This window comes from Apis laboriosa, unplaced genomic scaffold, assembly GCF_014066325.1.
Source record: "Apis laboriosa isolate Shangri-la unplaced genomic scaffold, ASM1406632v1 scaffold28_cov147, whole genome shotgun sequence".
Lineage (NCBI taxonomy): Eukaryota > Metazoa > Arthropoda > Insecta > Hymenoptera > Apidae > Apis > Apis laboriosa.
The window spans coordinates 605827-622747 of NW_025222687.1; the positions used below are offsets into that span (position 1 = coordinate 605827).

At 37.0% G+C, this 16921-nt stretch overlaps 1 protein-coding gene across 12 annotated transcripts in view; it reads left to right on the forward strand.

Annotated features, from left to right (window-relative positions):
• The window catches only part of LOC122714262 (rap1 GTPase-activating protein 1), a 112135-nt gene that overhangs the window by 66182 nt on the left and 29032 nt on the right, over window positions 1-16921 (forward strand). For 10 of the 12 annotated variants that reach the window (XM_043935447.1, XM_043935457.1, XM_043935450.1 and 7 more), the window contains 2 exons: window positions 3441-3552; window positions 3682-3774. In XM_043935447.1, the coding sequence (XP_043791382.1) occupies window positions 3441-3552; window positions 3682-3774 (205 nt within the window). Of the gene's footprint in view, window positions 1-3440; window positions 3553-3681; window positions 3775-9683; window positions 10582-11693; window positions 11838-16921 lie in introns of those variants that run through there. The other 2 variants (XM_043935456.1, XM_043935458.1) reach the window with 2 other exon arrangements.

The following is a 16921-nucleotide window of genomic DNA, read 5'->3' on the forward strand; positions in this document are numbered from 1 at the left end:
TCTCTCTCTCTCTTCTCTCTTTCACTCTCTCGCTCTCTCTCTTTTTCTCTCTCTCTCTTCTCTCTTTCACTCTCTCGCTCTCTCTCTTTTTCTCTCTCTCTTTCGTGTCTCGATTTCGATCGGCGATCCAGGTATGGATCAAGACACCCCGCGAGTCGAACAGCTACACCTTTATGGCGGTCGACGAGGCGGAATGCGCGATTATCGACAGATACGACGATAAATGCCAGAGTCGCAGAATGATTGCGAGTTCGTTTTAGAAGCTCGCCGATTTGCCTTGTCGAGGCAGACTGGCCGCTGCCTGTCCGCTTTCTCGCTCGTTTCCAATCCTTCTTTCGCAATCAAGCAACGCTCTACTACGCGCACACGCGTCGTTACATCGAATCCTCTCCAACGCTCCAACCTCTTTTACTCATCGAACCCGCCGATTTTCGAAAGGAGAAATAATAAAAAAAAAAAAAAGAAAAAAAAATGTTAGATTTGCCAAAGGGGGAAAGGATGACGAGTGGAGATTGAATGTAAATTTATATTCCAACTAACGACGTAATATTTCATCGATTCATTGGGAGGGTGAGAGGATAGCTTTACGAGCCTTTGTTCGCGATTGTGAACGGTCCCTTGTCGAAAATTATAGATGTGCTACGATTTTAATTAATCGAGAAAAAGAGAGAGAGAGAAAGAGAATAAAAAGAGAATAAAAATACGAGGATAGAGAAATTATTGGAATCATTTATTAGGATTGTTTTGTATATTATTTGTAATCGAAATAAGAAGGGAAATGAGGAGGAACGGGGAGATACACAGTTGCTCTGAATTGCTCGGATTATTTAAATTACCTGTACAACGTGACGCGATCGAGAGATCCAATCGAGTGCACAATTATCTTTCTTATTTTTCTTCTCTTACTTCCTCTTTCTTCTTCCTCTCTCAAAAATTGGAAATTTTAATCTTTCGATGTGAAACGCTCACTGTAATAATGGGTAATAATGGGATATAATGGTGAACATTTGAATGGCAACAGAACGTTGAAAGTGTTAATCGCGGTCCTCTTGACTGTTCCAAATCGGTGGAGCAGATGTGCGTTCCGATTTTGAAGAGTCCGCGACCAAAGGCCGAGATATTTCCGGCAATATGCTCCAACGTATTTCCTATAGCTATCGTTGATTCGAAAGTTTAATAGTTGAAGTCGTTTTAACGATTTAAAACGTAATAATAAATCGCAAATAATCGTAAAAATGGCAAAGAAGCGGATCAATTATAATTACGAATAAATATTATTCTTTATCTCTTTGTTCGAAATTTTTAACTAGGTATTTTTTCAACGGATTAATGGCCAACTCTGGCTCACAGTGTGAAAGAGACACGGCGTAAAACTGTCATCGAATCGGATTGAAATCGATCGTCGCGCATCCCTTTGTGAGAAAAGTCTCCTGTATTTCTCTCCTTACGCTTGGAAATCTTCTTTCCTTTCGAGTTCCAAGCTTCTCGAATGCTTGTCTAGAACGGCGACGGGGAAAATTTTACGGTTAAAATTACTTCCATAAGTTGCTTTAATTTATTCTTCGAAAATAATAATAATCGGAAGTAATGGGAAAGGTCGAGTTTTTTTACGAAAGTTAATTATAATAGTTGGAAATAAATGTTATTCGAGCGTTCTAATAAGTAATTACTTGAGATAACTTCACTCGAGATTTTTAACTAATTACTATTTCAACTTGGATCAATGCCCAATTCTGGTCTAGAAGGAGAACGTACATTACGAATTTGTGTTAATAACGTGATGCGATAATCTGGAGATAAAAAAAGAAACGGAGAAAAATTAGGAAAAATTTGATCGAAAAAAAAAAAAATTAAAGCGCATTTCACTTCGAATTCTTCGATAAACCCAGACGATTTCGATTTGACATTATGGGTCGATCGATCGTTCGGAACAATTCTCTCGGGTTAAACCTGAGAGACCGAGTCTCGCTTTTGCTAATCGAATTTAGCGACGTCGAGTTGACCGCGTGTACCTTTCGTATAAATATACCTTTCTTTCACAGAATTTCAAATATAACGTGAAAATTGGATTACCCAGTCCGGATATCGAGTTTTCATTCTCATTTTTCTTTCGAACGAATGTAATTTTAAAACCGTGGTTTTCGTATCTCGAACCGTATGACACGACCAGCGTTTGCGAACAGTAGTTCCGATTCTCTCCGCTGGATGGATAAAAACGATCGACGCTCCATCTGGAAGAGAAACAGGGAATTATCGTTATTTCTCGAGGACACGCGATTTTTTCGGTGGAAAGAAGGATTTAAAGCGAATGAATCGATACAGTGTGCAACCTACTTGAGAGATTTCCTTACGTTCTTATCTTTGTACGAAACGTACGTTCCGCTTCCTCGAAGAATAAAGTTGAAAGCAAGGTCGAGGGGAGGGTTAGAATTTGAATAATGTATCGGATTGAATTCGCATTTCAATTGGTTGATTCGCGTTCAATTGTAGATAAATGTATACACGGTTGGATCTATAGAAGTATAACGTAATTTTTTTTTTTTTTTGCGAGAAATTTGTCGAGATTGAATTAAAGAGAAAATCGTACGTAAATTGATTCCTATATTAATTTTATTGGAGGAATATTCAATTCAAGTGAACGAAAATGACTTCGCATTACCTATTGGCGTAAAGGTTATCGACAGAGTTGAAAAAGTAACTAGTTAAAAATTTCGAATAAAGATTACTTTAAATAATTACTTATTAAAATGCTTGAATAACATTTATTCGTAGTTATTATAATCTCAGATCGTTTTGCATTACAATTATTATTATATTTTGAACGATAAATTATCGAAGTAAAATTTATTCCATAATTTCAATTATTAAATTTTCCCTATCACTGGTTACACTATTTCAATGATAATACGGCATAAAAGAAAAAGAAGATGAAAATAAGAAAAAATGTTTACACGTATCATTAATTTCCAAAATTCTTTGCTCGTTTTGAACAAACATCACGTTATATATTCCTACGACTATCCGTATAGGTATCCATAAATTTGGACGAAATGTTAATCCGAGATAAACGAAAAGAAAATTAGATCGTGCGTGATGGCCGAGGGGGGCAAGCAAGCAGCAGCAGCAGCAGCTGCTGCCAGATGGTTGTTTCGAAGGATTCTCGTAGGAGGGGGCGTCGAATTAGGCGATCTTCACGACTTTTTCCAGAATGTCTAGTCGATCGCGTCCGGCCCATCTGCTTCTCGACGTTAATCTCTCGACCATTCTTCGATGCGCGACGATAACGAATGATACATCCGTGTTCATCATTTTTACGAGTTTTCGTAAATGTAATCAAAATATAAAAGAAAAAGTACAAAAAAAAAAAAAAAAAAAAAGGAACGTTGTTACAATATCAAATCAAAATCTTTTCACACGGATGATTATCGTTTTTTTTTCAGGAGACAACAGCTCGAGCAATCCGTGTATTGCGAGGCTGAGTCCCGGCGTAGCGCTTCCGAGGAGGAGAGGCAAGATGTTCAACCGGGTGGCAATCAACAGGAGAAGATCAAGGTGAGAATTTTGGATTGAAATTATTATATGATATATAAATTATATATAAATTATTTGATTAAAAAAATTCGATAAACTCGTCGTTGTAATTTGTCGATTGACTTTTGAACGATTGCTCTTCCGTTGCAGAGTACCACGCAAGATTTATTCGAATTGCTGGAAAGAGTGCAGTGTTCGCGTCTCGATGATCAACGATGCGTTCTACCGCCTTACTTCTCTCAGGTAAAACACACGTTAACGTGCTTATTTCACGTTTTGCGTTGCTTAAGTCTGTTGCCAAAATTTACATTCCTAATGATTTTTAATATTTTGTAATTTAATAATTATTTTTATAAGAATCTCCTTAAGAGAAACTGTGGAGAAAATTGTTAGTTTGATCTTGTCTTAAGGGATACGAATTAACGCCGATACCCGTATATATCACCCGTATATATGATTTGTAGATCGGTATCTATATCACTCTTTTAATAATAATTCGTCGTGTGGGTCTAATCAAATTTTTGATGTTCGAACGAAAAAATCGATGACGATTCGTATTAATTTTCACGAAGGCGGGAATAATTTTAAAAATTGTGACGTGTTCCAATTTATTATCGCTTCACGATTGATATCGATCGATATGGTTTTCTCATTGGCACGTTGACGATAGAACGAATGGAATATGTCTCGAATTTAACGTATAATTAGATAAACAAGTTCATTTTCGATGAATGTTAATAAACCAACGTTAATTGAAATTAATCGAGAGATATCGATCGAACGATAATATCCATGACACTTTGCATAGTTATATTTGAAAACATGTAACGCATATCGCTATCTCGATGGATATCAGCTGTCGTCGCGAATTAATTAGAAATAATCGCATACGATGGAATGGAACGAAAATATCTCATATCTGTACGATATATAACGATATATATTTCGTATTTATGGTATAATACAATAATATATATATATATATCTTTCTGTGGCAAATAAAGAATAAAAAAAAAGAAAGAAAAAGAAAGATAAACGGCGGCGAGATGTATACATATATATATCTCTTTCTGTGGCAAATAAAGAAAGAATAAAAAAAGGAAACAAAAAAAGAAATAAACCGTGGCGAGGTGTTTGGCAGGAGGCCCGAGTAGTTAAGACTCCATTGTGGTTGAAAAATTCTGTACGTATGCAGAATCAGTTCCGCGAGCTCACTTGTCTGGCTAATAGTATCCACGTGCAACCGGAATCTCAATCTGTCTGCTGCGAATCACTCGAAGATAAATGAACGTCATCATCCATGGTACGGATAACAAAAAGCTATAGGACGAATCGTTTGGTCACGCGCTGCTTGAATTTCAATCAGGATTGTTTTCTCTCTCTCTTTCTCCTTTTCTTTTTTTTTCTTTCTGCCGGCTCAGTATCTATAAAATTTTTAGTCTATGTAGATTTCGAAGGGAGAATTTCGCCAGTCACGTATTGGACCGAGAGGGAGGGGAAGATTCGTACGATTGAAAATGATCGTGGGGATCATTTGAGTGTCAATTTTCAGTGTTGCGGTTGTCTAGTAAAGTTTAACAATATAGGGATATTTCTTTGTTCGACATCGATCAATGGTCGGAATGAATTGACGAAAGTAGGGTTTTAGTGAAGTTTTGGTATAACGCGTATAATGACTAGGAGAATCGTTTACGATTAGGAGCTGTTGACATGAGTCTAAGAAAAATGAGGGATCTTTTTTCTTACGATGCGACAGAAAAGATTGAATGATCTTTTTTGTTTTATAAAATGGATCGATGAAATTGACAATATAACTTTATTTAATATCTATTCTTTATTTATTCTCGTATTTCAATTAATAATTTAAACGTTAGGAAAAGTTTTATTTGTGAAAGATTTTAAAAAATGAAAAAGCAAGTAAATACATCCTATTTGCTTTTTTGCGATCTTTCTCCACGTGGTATCCAAATGTATGTAAACATATGTATAACACGTGTAACAGTAAGTAATACCGTGAGAAACTTAGATTTACAAGTATTATCTCTAAGTTTAAAAGAAAATCTATTGGATCGACCGATATTTTACTATGGATCGATATAACAGTTTTCTTTCATCTACGAGAAGGAACACAGTAGATATATACGAGAGGCAAAGGTAACTTACCGACAGTCAATACGATTTAGTCGGTTAGTAAGATATCTTCTTTACTTACTGTAATCCATTCATTTTACCGTTTGAAATCTACTTTACTTTCCAAAGTAAAACTCGTTCATCTCATTTGAAATAGCAACTAACAAATAATTTAAATATATCTTAATAGAATTGACTTTTTAATATAAAAGATAAATAATTGTATTTTCTATCATGTCACATCTTTTATTATTTGAAAATTCATAGCTAATATTAATTAACAATCGAAATATCTTCTACATTTATATATATATATTACAAGTTTCATCATTTTTAAAAAACAAATTAACAAAATTCTTCAAACGATTATGTAAACATACGTTAGAATAAAATTAAAAGACCAATTTTTCCTAAAAAATTTCAGAAAATAAGACTTACTATAAATTCCAGTTTTCCACTTAAGAAAGACAAAATTTCTTTCGATTCATTGGAAACATGTTCGAACTTTTTAAAATTCCACGTTCGTTCGATAAAATGGAAGTCGGTGTAGACTATAAATTGACTTTATGGTTTAGTGGAAACCCGGCGGATGAGTATCGAGTGAAAAGTTCGAAAATGCGGGATGTCGTTATTGGTAAAACGAGCATATGTGATCCTCAGGATGTAAGGGGGAGGAGCACGCTTCCGGCCGTGCAGGTACGCGCGGCGGAAGTGTCGGTTGAACCGTCACGACCGCTCGTCATGGTATGACTTTAACCGAATAGCCGGGAAGATTTTCTGATTTCTGTCTGCTCGCAATCCGTGAAGATCGGAGAGATTCAAGTTTGGCTACGTTCACGGTAACACAACAGGTTATTGTATCCGCTGCTTTTACGTGGGAACGACCCCGAAACTGGCGCAAAACACAGCCCGAACTTGACATCGTTACGCTTTGAGCGTTTTATGAAATCGTTATTGCGCATCGTAATATATATCCACTTTTTTTTTTTTTTACGCATTTTGCGATTTTTAAATTATCGCGTGACGCAATTGTTGTATATGCATTAATAATAAACTAATTTTAATCCTTGAATGCACGATTCGAAATGCGTAGACAAAGATAGAAAGAAATCTGAGAAATACGAGGGAATCTTTTTCATCGAGGTCGTTCAATTTCCATTAGTACTAAATAACCGAGACCGTGTGAGTATGTATTGTCATGTTAATGAACGGTACTCGTTACCTAATTTTTAATTGTTTCTGTGTCAACAATAGAACAACTTCCTAATTTGACATAAAGAAACGTCGTAAATTAAGTAACGTTTATTTACACGTTCTATCTATTCTCGTTAAATTAAATTCTAACTTTATATTCAATGGACAAAAATTTTTTTCGTTACTGTGATCGATTTTTTCTTTGTATAAAAATTTTGATATTCCCTATTCTCTAAAGAAAGAAATCATCGATTTCCTTCGAAAGTTATTATAAAGAATCTTATGATTCAAAAAAGAGAAAGCGCAGAGAATCGATTGATCGAACATGCATCGACGGATGATTCCACGCGTCGTTGTTTCTCGACGATACAATAATTTAAACTGAAATGCAACTGTTTGTTAGCTCGAATTCGAGCCTAATTCCATAAAAATAAAAAGGGAGAAGGTAAGAGAGAAAAAAAAAGGGGGGGAGCCCGATATCGATATCTATCTAGCTCAGTGTTTCCCAACCTTCCAAGAGAAATAATCACAATTATTTCATTTAATTATTTACATTTTCATTTCCCTTAATACCAAAAATACCAGACTTGTATATTTATCACTCGTAAAGATTAAGAATAATTATATTTACTTCACACTAAGATACACTTTCGTTAATTGTAAAAAGAGATAGCGTTTGCTTTAAGTTTATTTTAAATTTATTTTAATTTTCTTGTAAAAAGATGGTCGAGTCCGAAAAGAATATCGGATGAAATTTCGATCGAGTCGAATGCACGAGTGAATTTCTATCCACTATATATTCATATCTTGTATCCCTATTCGTCGTAAATCATAACGCAGATTTCCATCCGTGAAGAGAATAAACTACATCGTGCCCTAGGATCACTGCTATTCCCGGAGAAAGAGAGATTGGCTTTGATGTTCCTTGTGAAGAATAAAGAAGAGGGCAGGCATCTGCCCACGCGTCAACACGATAACTCGTAGTCGGTCCGACGCTTATTGCCCAATGTCTTTGACTCGAAGAACGGTCGTTAAGAATGGAACAAGGTTGGCGTTTTCAAAGAGTCGCGCGCAAGAGGAAGAAACGCGAGAAAGGAACGGAGGTGAAAGGGGGGAAGGGGCTGGGGGAGGGGGAAGGATGGCCGCGAAGAAGGTAGGAGGGAGGGGGGAGACGGAGAGGAGGAACGGCATCGCGGAGACGATCGTAGCCGAGAGAAGCCGTTGTGTCGCTTTCGGACGCAGGAAGTTGGGTAAAATAATGAAAGAGGTGGACACAAAGGAATGGGAAGCCTTGGTACTATCTACCTACCTATACCGGTAACGAAATAAGTCGACCACGAAATGACATCCGCTCTGCTGCCAGCCTCTGTGCCGTGGCAGTGCGTTTCCTCTTGGCTGGAAACCTTCCCTCCATCTTTCCTCTCCACCTGTCGTTAAAAGAATTTTGTTCGAAGAATTCTTCGTCTCTTGGCTTTCGAGAGTTAAATTTTATCAAATTCTCGTTTTTTCACATCAAGTTATTGGATGGTTGAGTTTAGATTGAGTGAAGTAGCGATCGAAACAGAAGGATTATGGGGGTTAAGGGTTAGAACATTTAAGGGTTTACCATCTTGATTCTCGGCCATGTCGGACTAATTCTCCGTCCATGCTTGCAAATTGTCTCAATTGGACGATACGTTTCGCACGAATCGACTACAGGAATTAGGATTGAATTGCGGTTTGCTACTTTAGTGAGATCATCATCGACGCTCGAGAACTCTCTTCTCTTCATCGTCGAGCATCGTTGTTGAGGTTTCGATTATTTTGCGGATTGCGGCTCGCATTATGTCTCTCTCTCTTTCTGAACAGAAGCTTAATGTTCATAGCATCGTTGCTATGCTATCCATTAGAGAAATTGTAGTCGAGGGAAGCATTCGAAGAAATGTCAATTTATAAAATTAGATGTTTAATCATGAAAGCTTTTGTATTTTCTTATCTTTTATATTGAATATATCGATAAATTTTCTTTCTTCAATGGCAATGTTATTTTATTGGTAAATCAAAACGTGAACATGAACATGATTCATGTTTTCTTTATTTGTAGTAGAAACATATATAATTTATAGATATCGAAACATTTTTTTTAAAATACACATTAAAAATTATAATATAAACTGCAATATAATAATTACATTACATTAATTAATGTCGTTTAACGTTTGGTTTTTGTTGCAAATAAATTCGAAAGCGGTAAGCATTCAACGTCAAAAATACGAATTACGAAATCATTTAGATTTTAAATCTCTCAAATTTATTTATACATATATTTTAATCTTGGTTCCAATATCAAAATAGCACGTACGAATTTAAGTCGGATAATAATTTCATACAAAATCTTTAAACGATTTGAATTGAAAATTGTTTGGCGGTTACGTTTAAAAAATTGATCGAATCAAATATCCGTTAATCAACGAACTACTTGGTTTTCGTAACTGTGATAAAAATTGCGAATTATTAACTAACGGTTCTCGAAGAGAGCTAATTTGAGAACGCCTACGATCGAATCGATTGATCGTTAATCTCGAGAAAAGAAAATGATGGAAGTTTGCATGAAACCAAGTTTACGCGTTTGATGGCGACCATGGCAACGTTTGTTCACGGCACGATAGCAGGATGGTGGGAGAGCTTTAAGAACAGCAGGACGTTCAAGCCGCGAGCACGATGGGGTTTGGAGAGGGGAGGTGAGGAGGTAGCAGTGGAAAGCAGAGACGGCAGACGAGGCAAGCCTCGAACCGTACGGTCTCGATGCCAGTCGCGCTCCTGCACTTCTACGATACCGAACTGTTGATTCGTGTTCTTCTCGTCCGTCTACGTGTTCGTGTGTCGTATATATGTCGTGTGTACACAATCCTGTCTACCGAACGCGCCCATGGTGTAAACACTTTCTATTCTGACCTCGCTCGGTTGATCGAAACGTGGGCGACGACCAGAGAAGCTAGAATAACCAGGAAAAAGTGACACGCACCGTTAAGTGGTATCGTATATGTTTTGTCCGCGGTTCGATTGCGAGAGATCGAGCTATGAAAATGACAGTGAACTTTAGTGATCAAATGGACAGTCGTACGATCGAATTTCAAGTGATTCAAAATTGTATTTACTCGCGATATACACGCGAATAGTGTAAACAGTTACGAGTTATTGTCGAGAAAATTACAGAAACGGAAATATTGGCGTGTAGTTTGATGATTGGTTATCGGTGTGCTAGTATACGACAAAAGAATATATGCATATTTCCGTATGAAGGATTTTTTTCCCGCGCGTTTTCGATTATAATAAAAATAAGTGCACAAATATCGCTTATGATACGCTCGTATTTTTATACGGCGTGTGCCGACTTCTACGGAGTCGAATTTAATCATACGCTTTATCGAGGTGTCTAACGTTTCGAGGATCAGCATAGCCTCGTAAAGGGTGCAACAGGACACTCGTCGCGTTAGGTTAGGTCGGTGCGTCAAGATCGAACTGGTTCCCCTAGTGCGGAGTTGAAAGGATACGTGTTTCGTAAAGGTTTAAACGTAATCGAGGATACAGTAGACGGTTATGATGGGTGTATTGAGATGGAGGCACGATCTCAGATCGGATGCCGGCCAACAGCAGCAACAACGGCCTAATACCGAACGGTCTTCGACAGGACATAGCAATCATGCGCATGCGCATACACATACACTGCCGAAACTAATATCACAGGTGAGTTTTTCCCGCGCTCTTGGAAATTCATTACGATAATCTTGGCTATTTCGTCGGTTCTTTTGTTCCCTTTCTCCAAGTATAGAGCTTATTATCGAATCCGGAATTATCTTACCAACTTTTTTCATTCTTTTCTTTTTCTCTTTTTATCTTACTATACATTGAGGTTGGATTTATTACAATTGGATTTTCTTTAGGTCAGGGAAGATTGGTTATCATTCTGATCAAATCCGATTAGAGTTTTTATCGTCGACAGATGTCGATTTATGAAAGGAAAATATCGTACAGTTTACTGGTTACCTTTTCATTTTATGAATGGAACATATGTTCACGAGAGAAAACTATTTCAGTAAGAGCCATCATTGTGAAATGGTAGTTTATAATTTTATATTTCGTTGTTTTTTTCAATAAAATTTGCGATAAATTGTTTGTACAATAGAATTAAGAATAAAATAGAAATTTAAGAATCTCATCTTAGATCGATATTAAATATATTTAATAAATAATTCGTGGTATTAAACGAAGCATATATTTTTTGTTTGTAATTCGTAATTTTACGTTTGTTGTCGTTTACGCGATAAACTTTCGCAAGCAATGTGCGTAGTTGACGAAATTTGGAGAATTCGAAAGAAAAACACGAAAGGAATATCTGACAAAATTAAACTCGTCGAAATTTTCCGTCGTTTGGCAAAGATACAAGTGTATAATCGTTGGGTATAAACGAAATCCACGCGATCTCGAAATAGCTCGTCGCGTTTCACGAATAACGAGCAAATTCCACGACGGTCGTGCTTTCACGCCTACTTTGGAGCAATTAAACCGACCGGTTGATATTTTCCAGTGACACAAGGAATCGAACCGGTAAACGCAATAATGATCGAACCAGTACGCGTAACAGTTCGGTGCCTCGTTCGCGCATTTCTGGATGATCCGTTGGCGATCTTAATTTCCTTCAGCTGCGCATGCCCAGTACGCTTCCGCGTATTTGGTTTTCATGCGTTGAGCGTTGGTCATGGCGTGTCCAGGGCAGAGAGAAACGTGTACAACATCATTGTTACGCTTTTTTGCGCGCAACCTCGACGAGTTTTGAACCTGTCGGAAGGAAAAGCAGCAGAAGACTTTAGTCGCAGCATTCTAACACCGGTGTCGAGACAAAAGAAAGGGTCCAAGAAGTGGAAGGAGAGATGGAAAGGAAAGAAAAGGAGCAACGGCGAGAAACGAGCGCGGTAACTGTAACCACAAAGATCGACTTCGCGGTAATTTTCCTCTAACAACCCGTTACTCCATCGTTCTACGGCCAAGACGCTTTAAAAAGTCCTATTTTCCCATGACCGGCTGACTCGTTGGTTCTGCACGCGTAACGCTACACCCACGCTACGTAGTACTCGCCATTATCGATAATATTATCGATATCTCGACGTATTGCTAAGATTACACAAATACAAAATGTTTATTGTACGATTACGATTTAATCAGTTTTTTAAATCGCCCAAATTTTTGCAACTATCGGACCAAATCCCATCCAAATTGCACTATATTTTATAGTCAAAGAGCATTTAAATCGGATCTGGACGATAGCCAATCTTCTCGTTTGATAAAATTGGTCGCATTTACCCATCCCTTTCTGCTTTCTGAACAGATATTTGATCTTATTTAAATATCATTTCGCGTTATTAAACATCCTTATCTATCTTTGCATTAAAATTTTGAACAATTTATCCGAATTTTCCAAAGAATCGACGTACCTTTGTGTTAATCAATCGTATACCATTTTTATCGTCGTACGTGAACAATTTCGATCAGTGTAAACGCAGCTTAAGATGTTAACCAGCATCACGCGCGTACACGCGAAACCCTATATACGTTGACACAATTACTCGAAGGGCCTCGGTTGTCCATCTAGTTAAAGTCTCGCTTTTAACGACTCTCGTCAGCACGTGCTGTCGACGACAGGCAGTTCAATTCTTGTCAAAGAATTGTTCGTCTGATTGGCGAGAATTACACTCGTCGAAAGCGAATTAAAGTTTGTTTAAAGGTTTCGAAATCGTGACTTGAAACAATCGTATGCATAGAATAAGGGAAACCTTACTCTACCTTTTGCACGAGTTTTGATCTTGCTTCATAGATATAATTGGCAAAATACACTCGCATCGACGTGTGATTTGAAAACATGTATATATAAAAAAAAGAAAGATGATCAAAATCGGATTCGTTTTTCTTCGGATCAAAATATTTCGCGTACGGTTTCAGAAATCGATTATTTCACTTTCACGAATGTTTCATAGCAAGGAACGCGAGACCAACAGCTGTTGTTCGATGGAACAAGCACGTGTTCATCGGCAAATTATTTCCCGTTCCGATCGAAAGTCTTGAAACTCGTTTCATCGGCAAGAATTTCCCATTCAATGTTCGCAATAAACGAATGCAATTTTTTTAACGTTTTCGTTTCGCTCGACGAATAAACTTTATTTATTATTAATCGAATCATTAATTTATCTTCGTTTAACATCGATCGGTTTAAGATTTTCGATTTTGAGTATAGAATAATATCCTCCTCTCTTATTTTATCGGTCGGCTGGAATTATTATTCGCGGTACAAAGAGGGGGTATTTATTATTCATGAATTATTGAAATATATTTTGTTACCACGTGACCGATAAGTACGCAGGTTCCTTCTTCCTTGAAGAAAACTAGAACACGACCTAAGATAAATTCTCGTATTTTGCATAATAAATGAGCAAGCTTTTAACACCGTTGGTGAAGGTTCGTGACAAAGAACTCGTCATGCCCTCGAAATAGTCGATTCTCTCGGTGTGTGATTCATTGGCTCTGCCCACTTCTCATTAACCGTGACACCGAGATCGATAATAATTTACGTAATAGACTGGTAATTTCGCGGACAATCTTTCTTTGTCATTTCTCCCCCCTCCATTCATCAATAATATTCCATAATAACCAATATATTCGAATAATCTTTTTTTAACAACAACGAATCCACGAATCCATCGTTATTACACAAAATAACAGAATATAAATTTTCCCTCGTAGTTGAAAAGACTTCCATTTTTTTTTTTATTTTTTCTCTCCGTTTCCTCTGGTTGTTTGTAAAGGAATTTATTATCTTCGAAACGAAGAAAAGATTAAGCGAGGTGTAATAATCGAGACGTCTCCAAGATGATACATTCCCTCCTCTTTCGTCTCCACTCTATTCAACTGTGGAAAGAGACTGTGTTTCCGTGTGATTAAACCGGTAATTGAATAGTTTGTTCGTTGGATTCGCAGGCCACGTTTTCGTTCGATTTTCTATAAAATCCTCCATTTTCTCCGCTCTCCGCGGCTGCATTTCGCGTATCGACGCCGCATGTGCCCCCTCCCCCTCCCTCTCCCATTCACTTTCAAATTTCCCTTTTCAGAGGGATCGTGCTTTCATCCGCCTATGTTGAGCGTGCGGATCTTCAATGCCTCGTTGCTCAAATTTCTTCGTTTGCATTCGCGTATGGTATAAAAGATTACGAGATATACGTATCTCGTCATTTAGTTTTAGCCTCTCTATTAAAAATTGTCTATTATTTTGTACAATGGAAATGGATTAATTTGTTCAATTTCAATCTCGATGCGTATTTCGTTTATTATTTCTTCTTTCTGTTTCGATGAAAGATAATCGTGGAATAATCGTACGCGCATGCGCGTATGGATGGAACACACGTGTTAAAAAAAGAAGAAGGAAAGAAAACAAAAGGGAATTCTGGCGCAAAGGATACAAGCGAGCGCGATATATACGATATCGAATATTCCATTTGCAGTTTGAAAGTGGTCTCATGACCGAAAGTGTTCTCTGTCTTCATTTCTTTTTCTCCCTTGCTCCTTTGGACGCGATAGCTATTAAGACGCGAAAATATCGCGATAGGTTAGAAGAGGGGAGGGGAGCGGAGAGGGGAAATAGTTAGAAAAGATAAAATTCTGCCGTTGTATCGGCGGCGAGGGGCGAGGAGACGTGGCCGACGAGGAGAACGTCTGTCGGAGTCGTGAAAGCGAACCGTGTAATAGCGAGAGGAGGACTGGTTTTAAAAGGAGCTCCGCAAAAGGAGCTCGTGTGTATATACTCCGGTTTTACGTACACGTCGTTTTTAGATCGAATTTTATCGTCGCGTTTCTTCGCTGAACGATCGCTCGCCTTCGATGCGATTGTACGAATTTTGTAACCGTCAAATTTTGTTCGTTGAATCTCCCGATGAGAAAAAGTATATTTCAAACTTCGGCTCCGTTTTCATTGTTGTTATCGTGTTATATCGTGAATTTAGTCGGAAGAAGAAGAAAAATTCGAAAATTTTTTTCCGACTGTTGAGAAAGATACGAATATATTTTTCATGGGTTTTATTCGTTCCTCCCGTTGAAAATAAATTTTTGTTCAAACTTTGACTCGATATAGAAATCATTCCAGGTTCCACTGTTGTTATCCGTGATTTTAGTCGAAAAAAAAAAAGAAAAATTTGACAAATTTTTTTCGAATGTTGAGAAAGACACAATTAGATTTTTAATGGGTTTTGTATCCCTTCTCGTTGAAAATAAATTTCTGTTCAAACTTTGACTCGATATAGAAATCATTCCAGGTTCCACTGTTGTTATCCGTGATTTTAGTCGAAAAAAAAAAAAGAAAAATTTGACAAATTTTTTTTCGAATGTTGAGAAAGACACAATTAGATTTTTAATGGATTTTGTACCCCTTCTCGTTGAAAATAAATTTCTGTTCAAATTTTGACTCGATATAGAAATCATTCCAGGTTCCACTGTTGTTATCCGTGAATTTAGTCGAAAAAAAAAAAATTTGAAAAATTTGAGAAAGACACGATTATATTTTTGGTGGGTTTTGTACGCGACGAATAAAAAAATCGGAATAGGTATCGAGTGATCGATACGACAAGTGATGGATAGATTACACGAAAAAAAGGAATTAGAAAAACGGATTGTTGCACAATTGCGCATAATTTGTGATGAAACGAGAATTGGAACGAGCATCGGCCGCTTGTACCAATTTTCTCGGTATAAATTAANTTAGATTTTTAATGGGTTTTGTACCTTCTCGTTGAAAATAAATTTCTGTTCAAACTTTGACTCGATATAGAAATCATTCCAGGTTCCACTGTTGTTATCCGTGATTTTAGTCGAAAAAAAAAAAAGAAAAATTTGACAAATTTTTTTTCGAATGTTGAGAAAGACAATTAGATTTTTAATGGGTTTTGTACCCCTTCTCGTTGAAAATAAATTTCTGTTCAAATTTTGACTCGATATAGAAATCATTCCAGGTTCCACTGTTGTTATCCGTGAATTTAGTCGAAAAAAAAAAAATTTGAAAAATTTGAGAAAGACACGATTATATTTTTGGTGGGTTTTGTACGCGACGAATAAAAAAATCGGAATAGGTATCGAGTGATCGATACGACAAGTGATGGATAGATTACACGAAAAAAAGGAATTAGAAAAACGGATTGTTGCACAATTGCGCATAATTTGTGATGAAACGAGAATTGGAACGAGCATCGGCCGCTTGTACCAATTTTCTCGGTATAAATTAATGAACGGTGAATATTTCGAAATCGTGGCCTTGGCTATATCGATACATGGTCACTTATCGATTTGCCGATCACGAAATAACCATCAGCCAGTATTCCCCGTAGACTTGAACCATATTTGAAACGGACTCGAAATGGATTCGAAACGATCGAGACTAACGAGATCGTCTCGTACGTCGAATTTAATAAGATGTTAAAATTAAGGGACGAGACGTGAAGGAGAGAGTAATTGTTAAATTGTTCCGAAAGAAATTAAAAAATCTGGCGCGTTGGATTTATAAAAAAATAACATTTCCAAAAGCTTTTGGGAAAAGGTAAACGAAACTGGGAGAAAGAGAATTTTTTCCGCGGTTACGAACGCATATACACTGAATCGAATGCATTTTTAAAAAAAGCGGCGGTGAGCCTTTTCTATATTCTGTTTACTGTTTTGCTCCATATACGGATTCTTTCGAAAAAAAAAAAAAAATAATACAGAGAACGTTTTAAAACCATTTTCGCCTTAAGAGATAACTCATTCGCTTTGTACTTTTTACTTTACGTAAACATTTCCTTCGAATATCGAATCGAATACTTCTTCATTATACGCGTGTAATCGTCCAATTGTTTCAAACAATTCGAAAATATTTCATATTTCCGTTCCTATATGTAAACCGATATGAAAAGAAGATTAAAGAACGAAAAATGCAATGGCGCGTGAAAACAGCCCGAGGCGAACCTCTCATTAGCAATCAACGTGTGTATTAACCGGCGCATTCTTCGAAGCACAA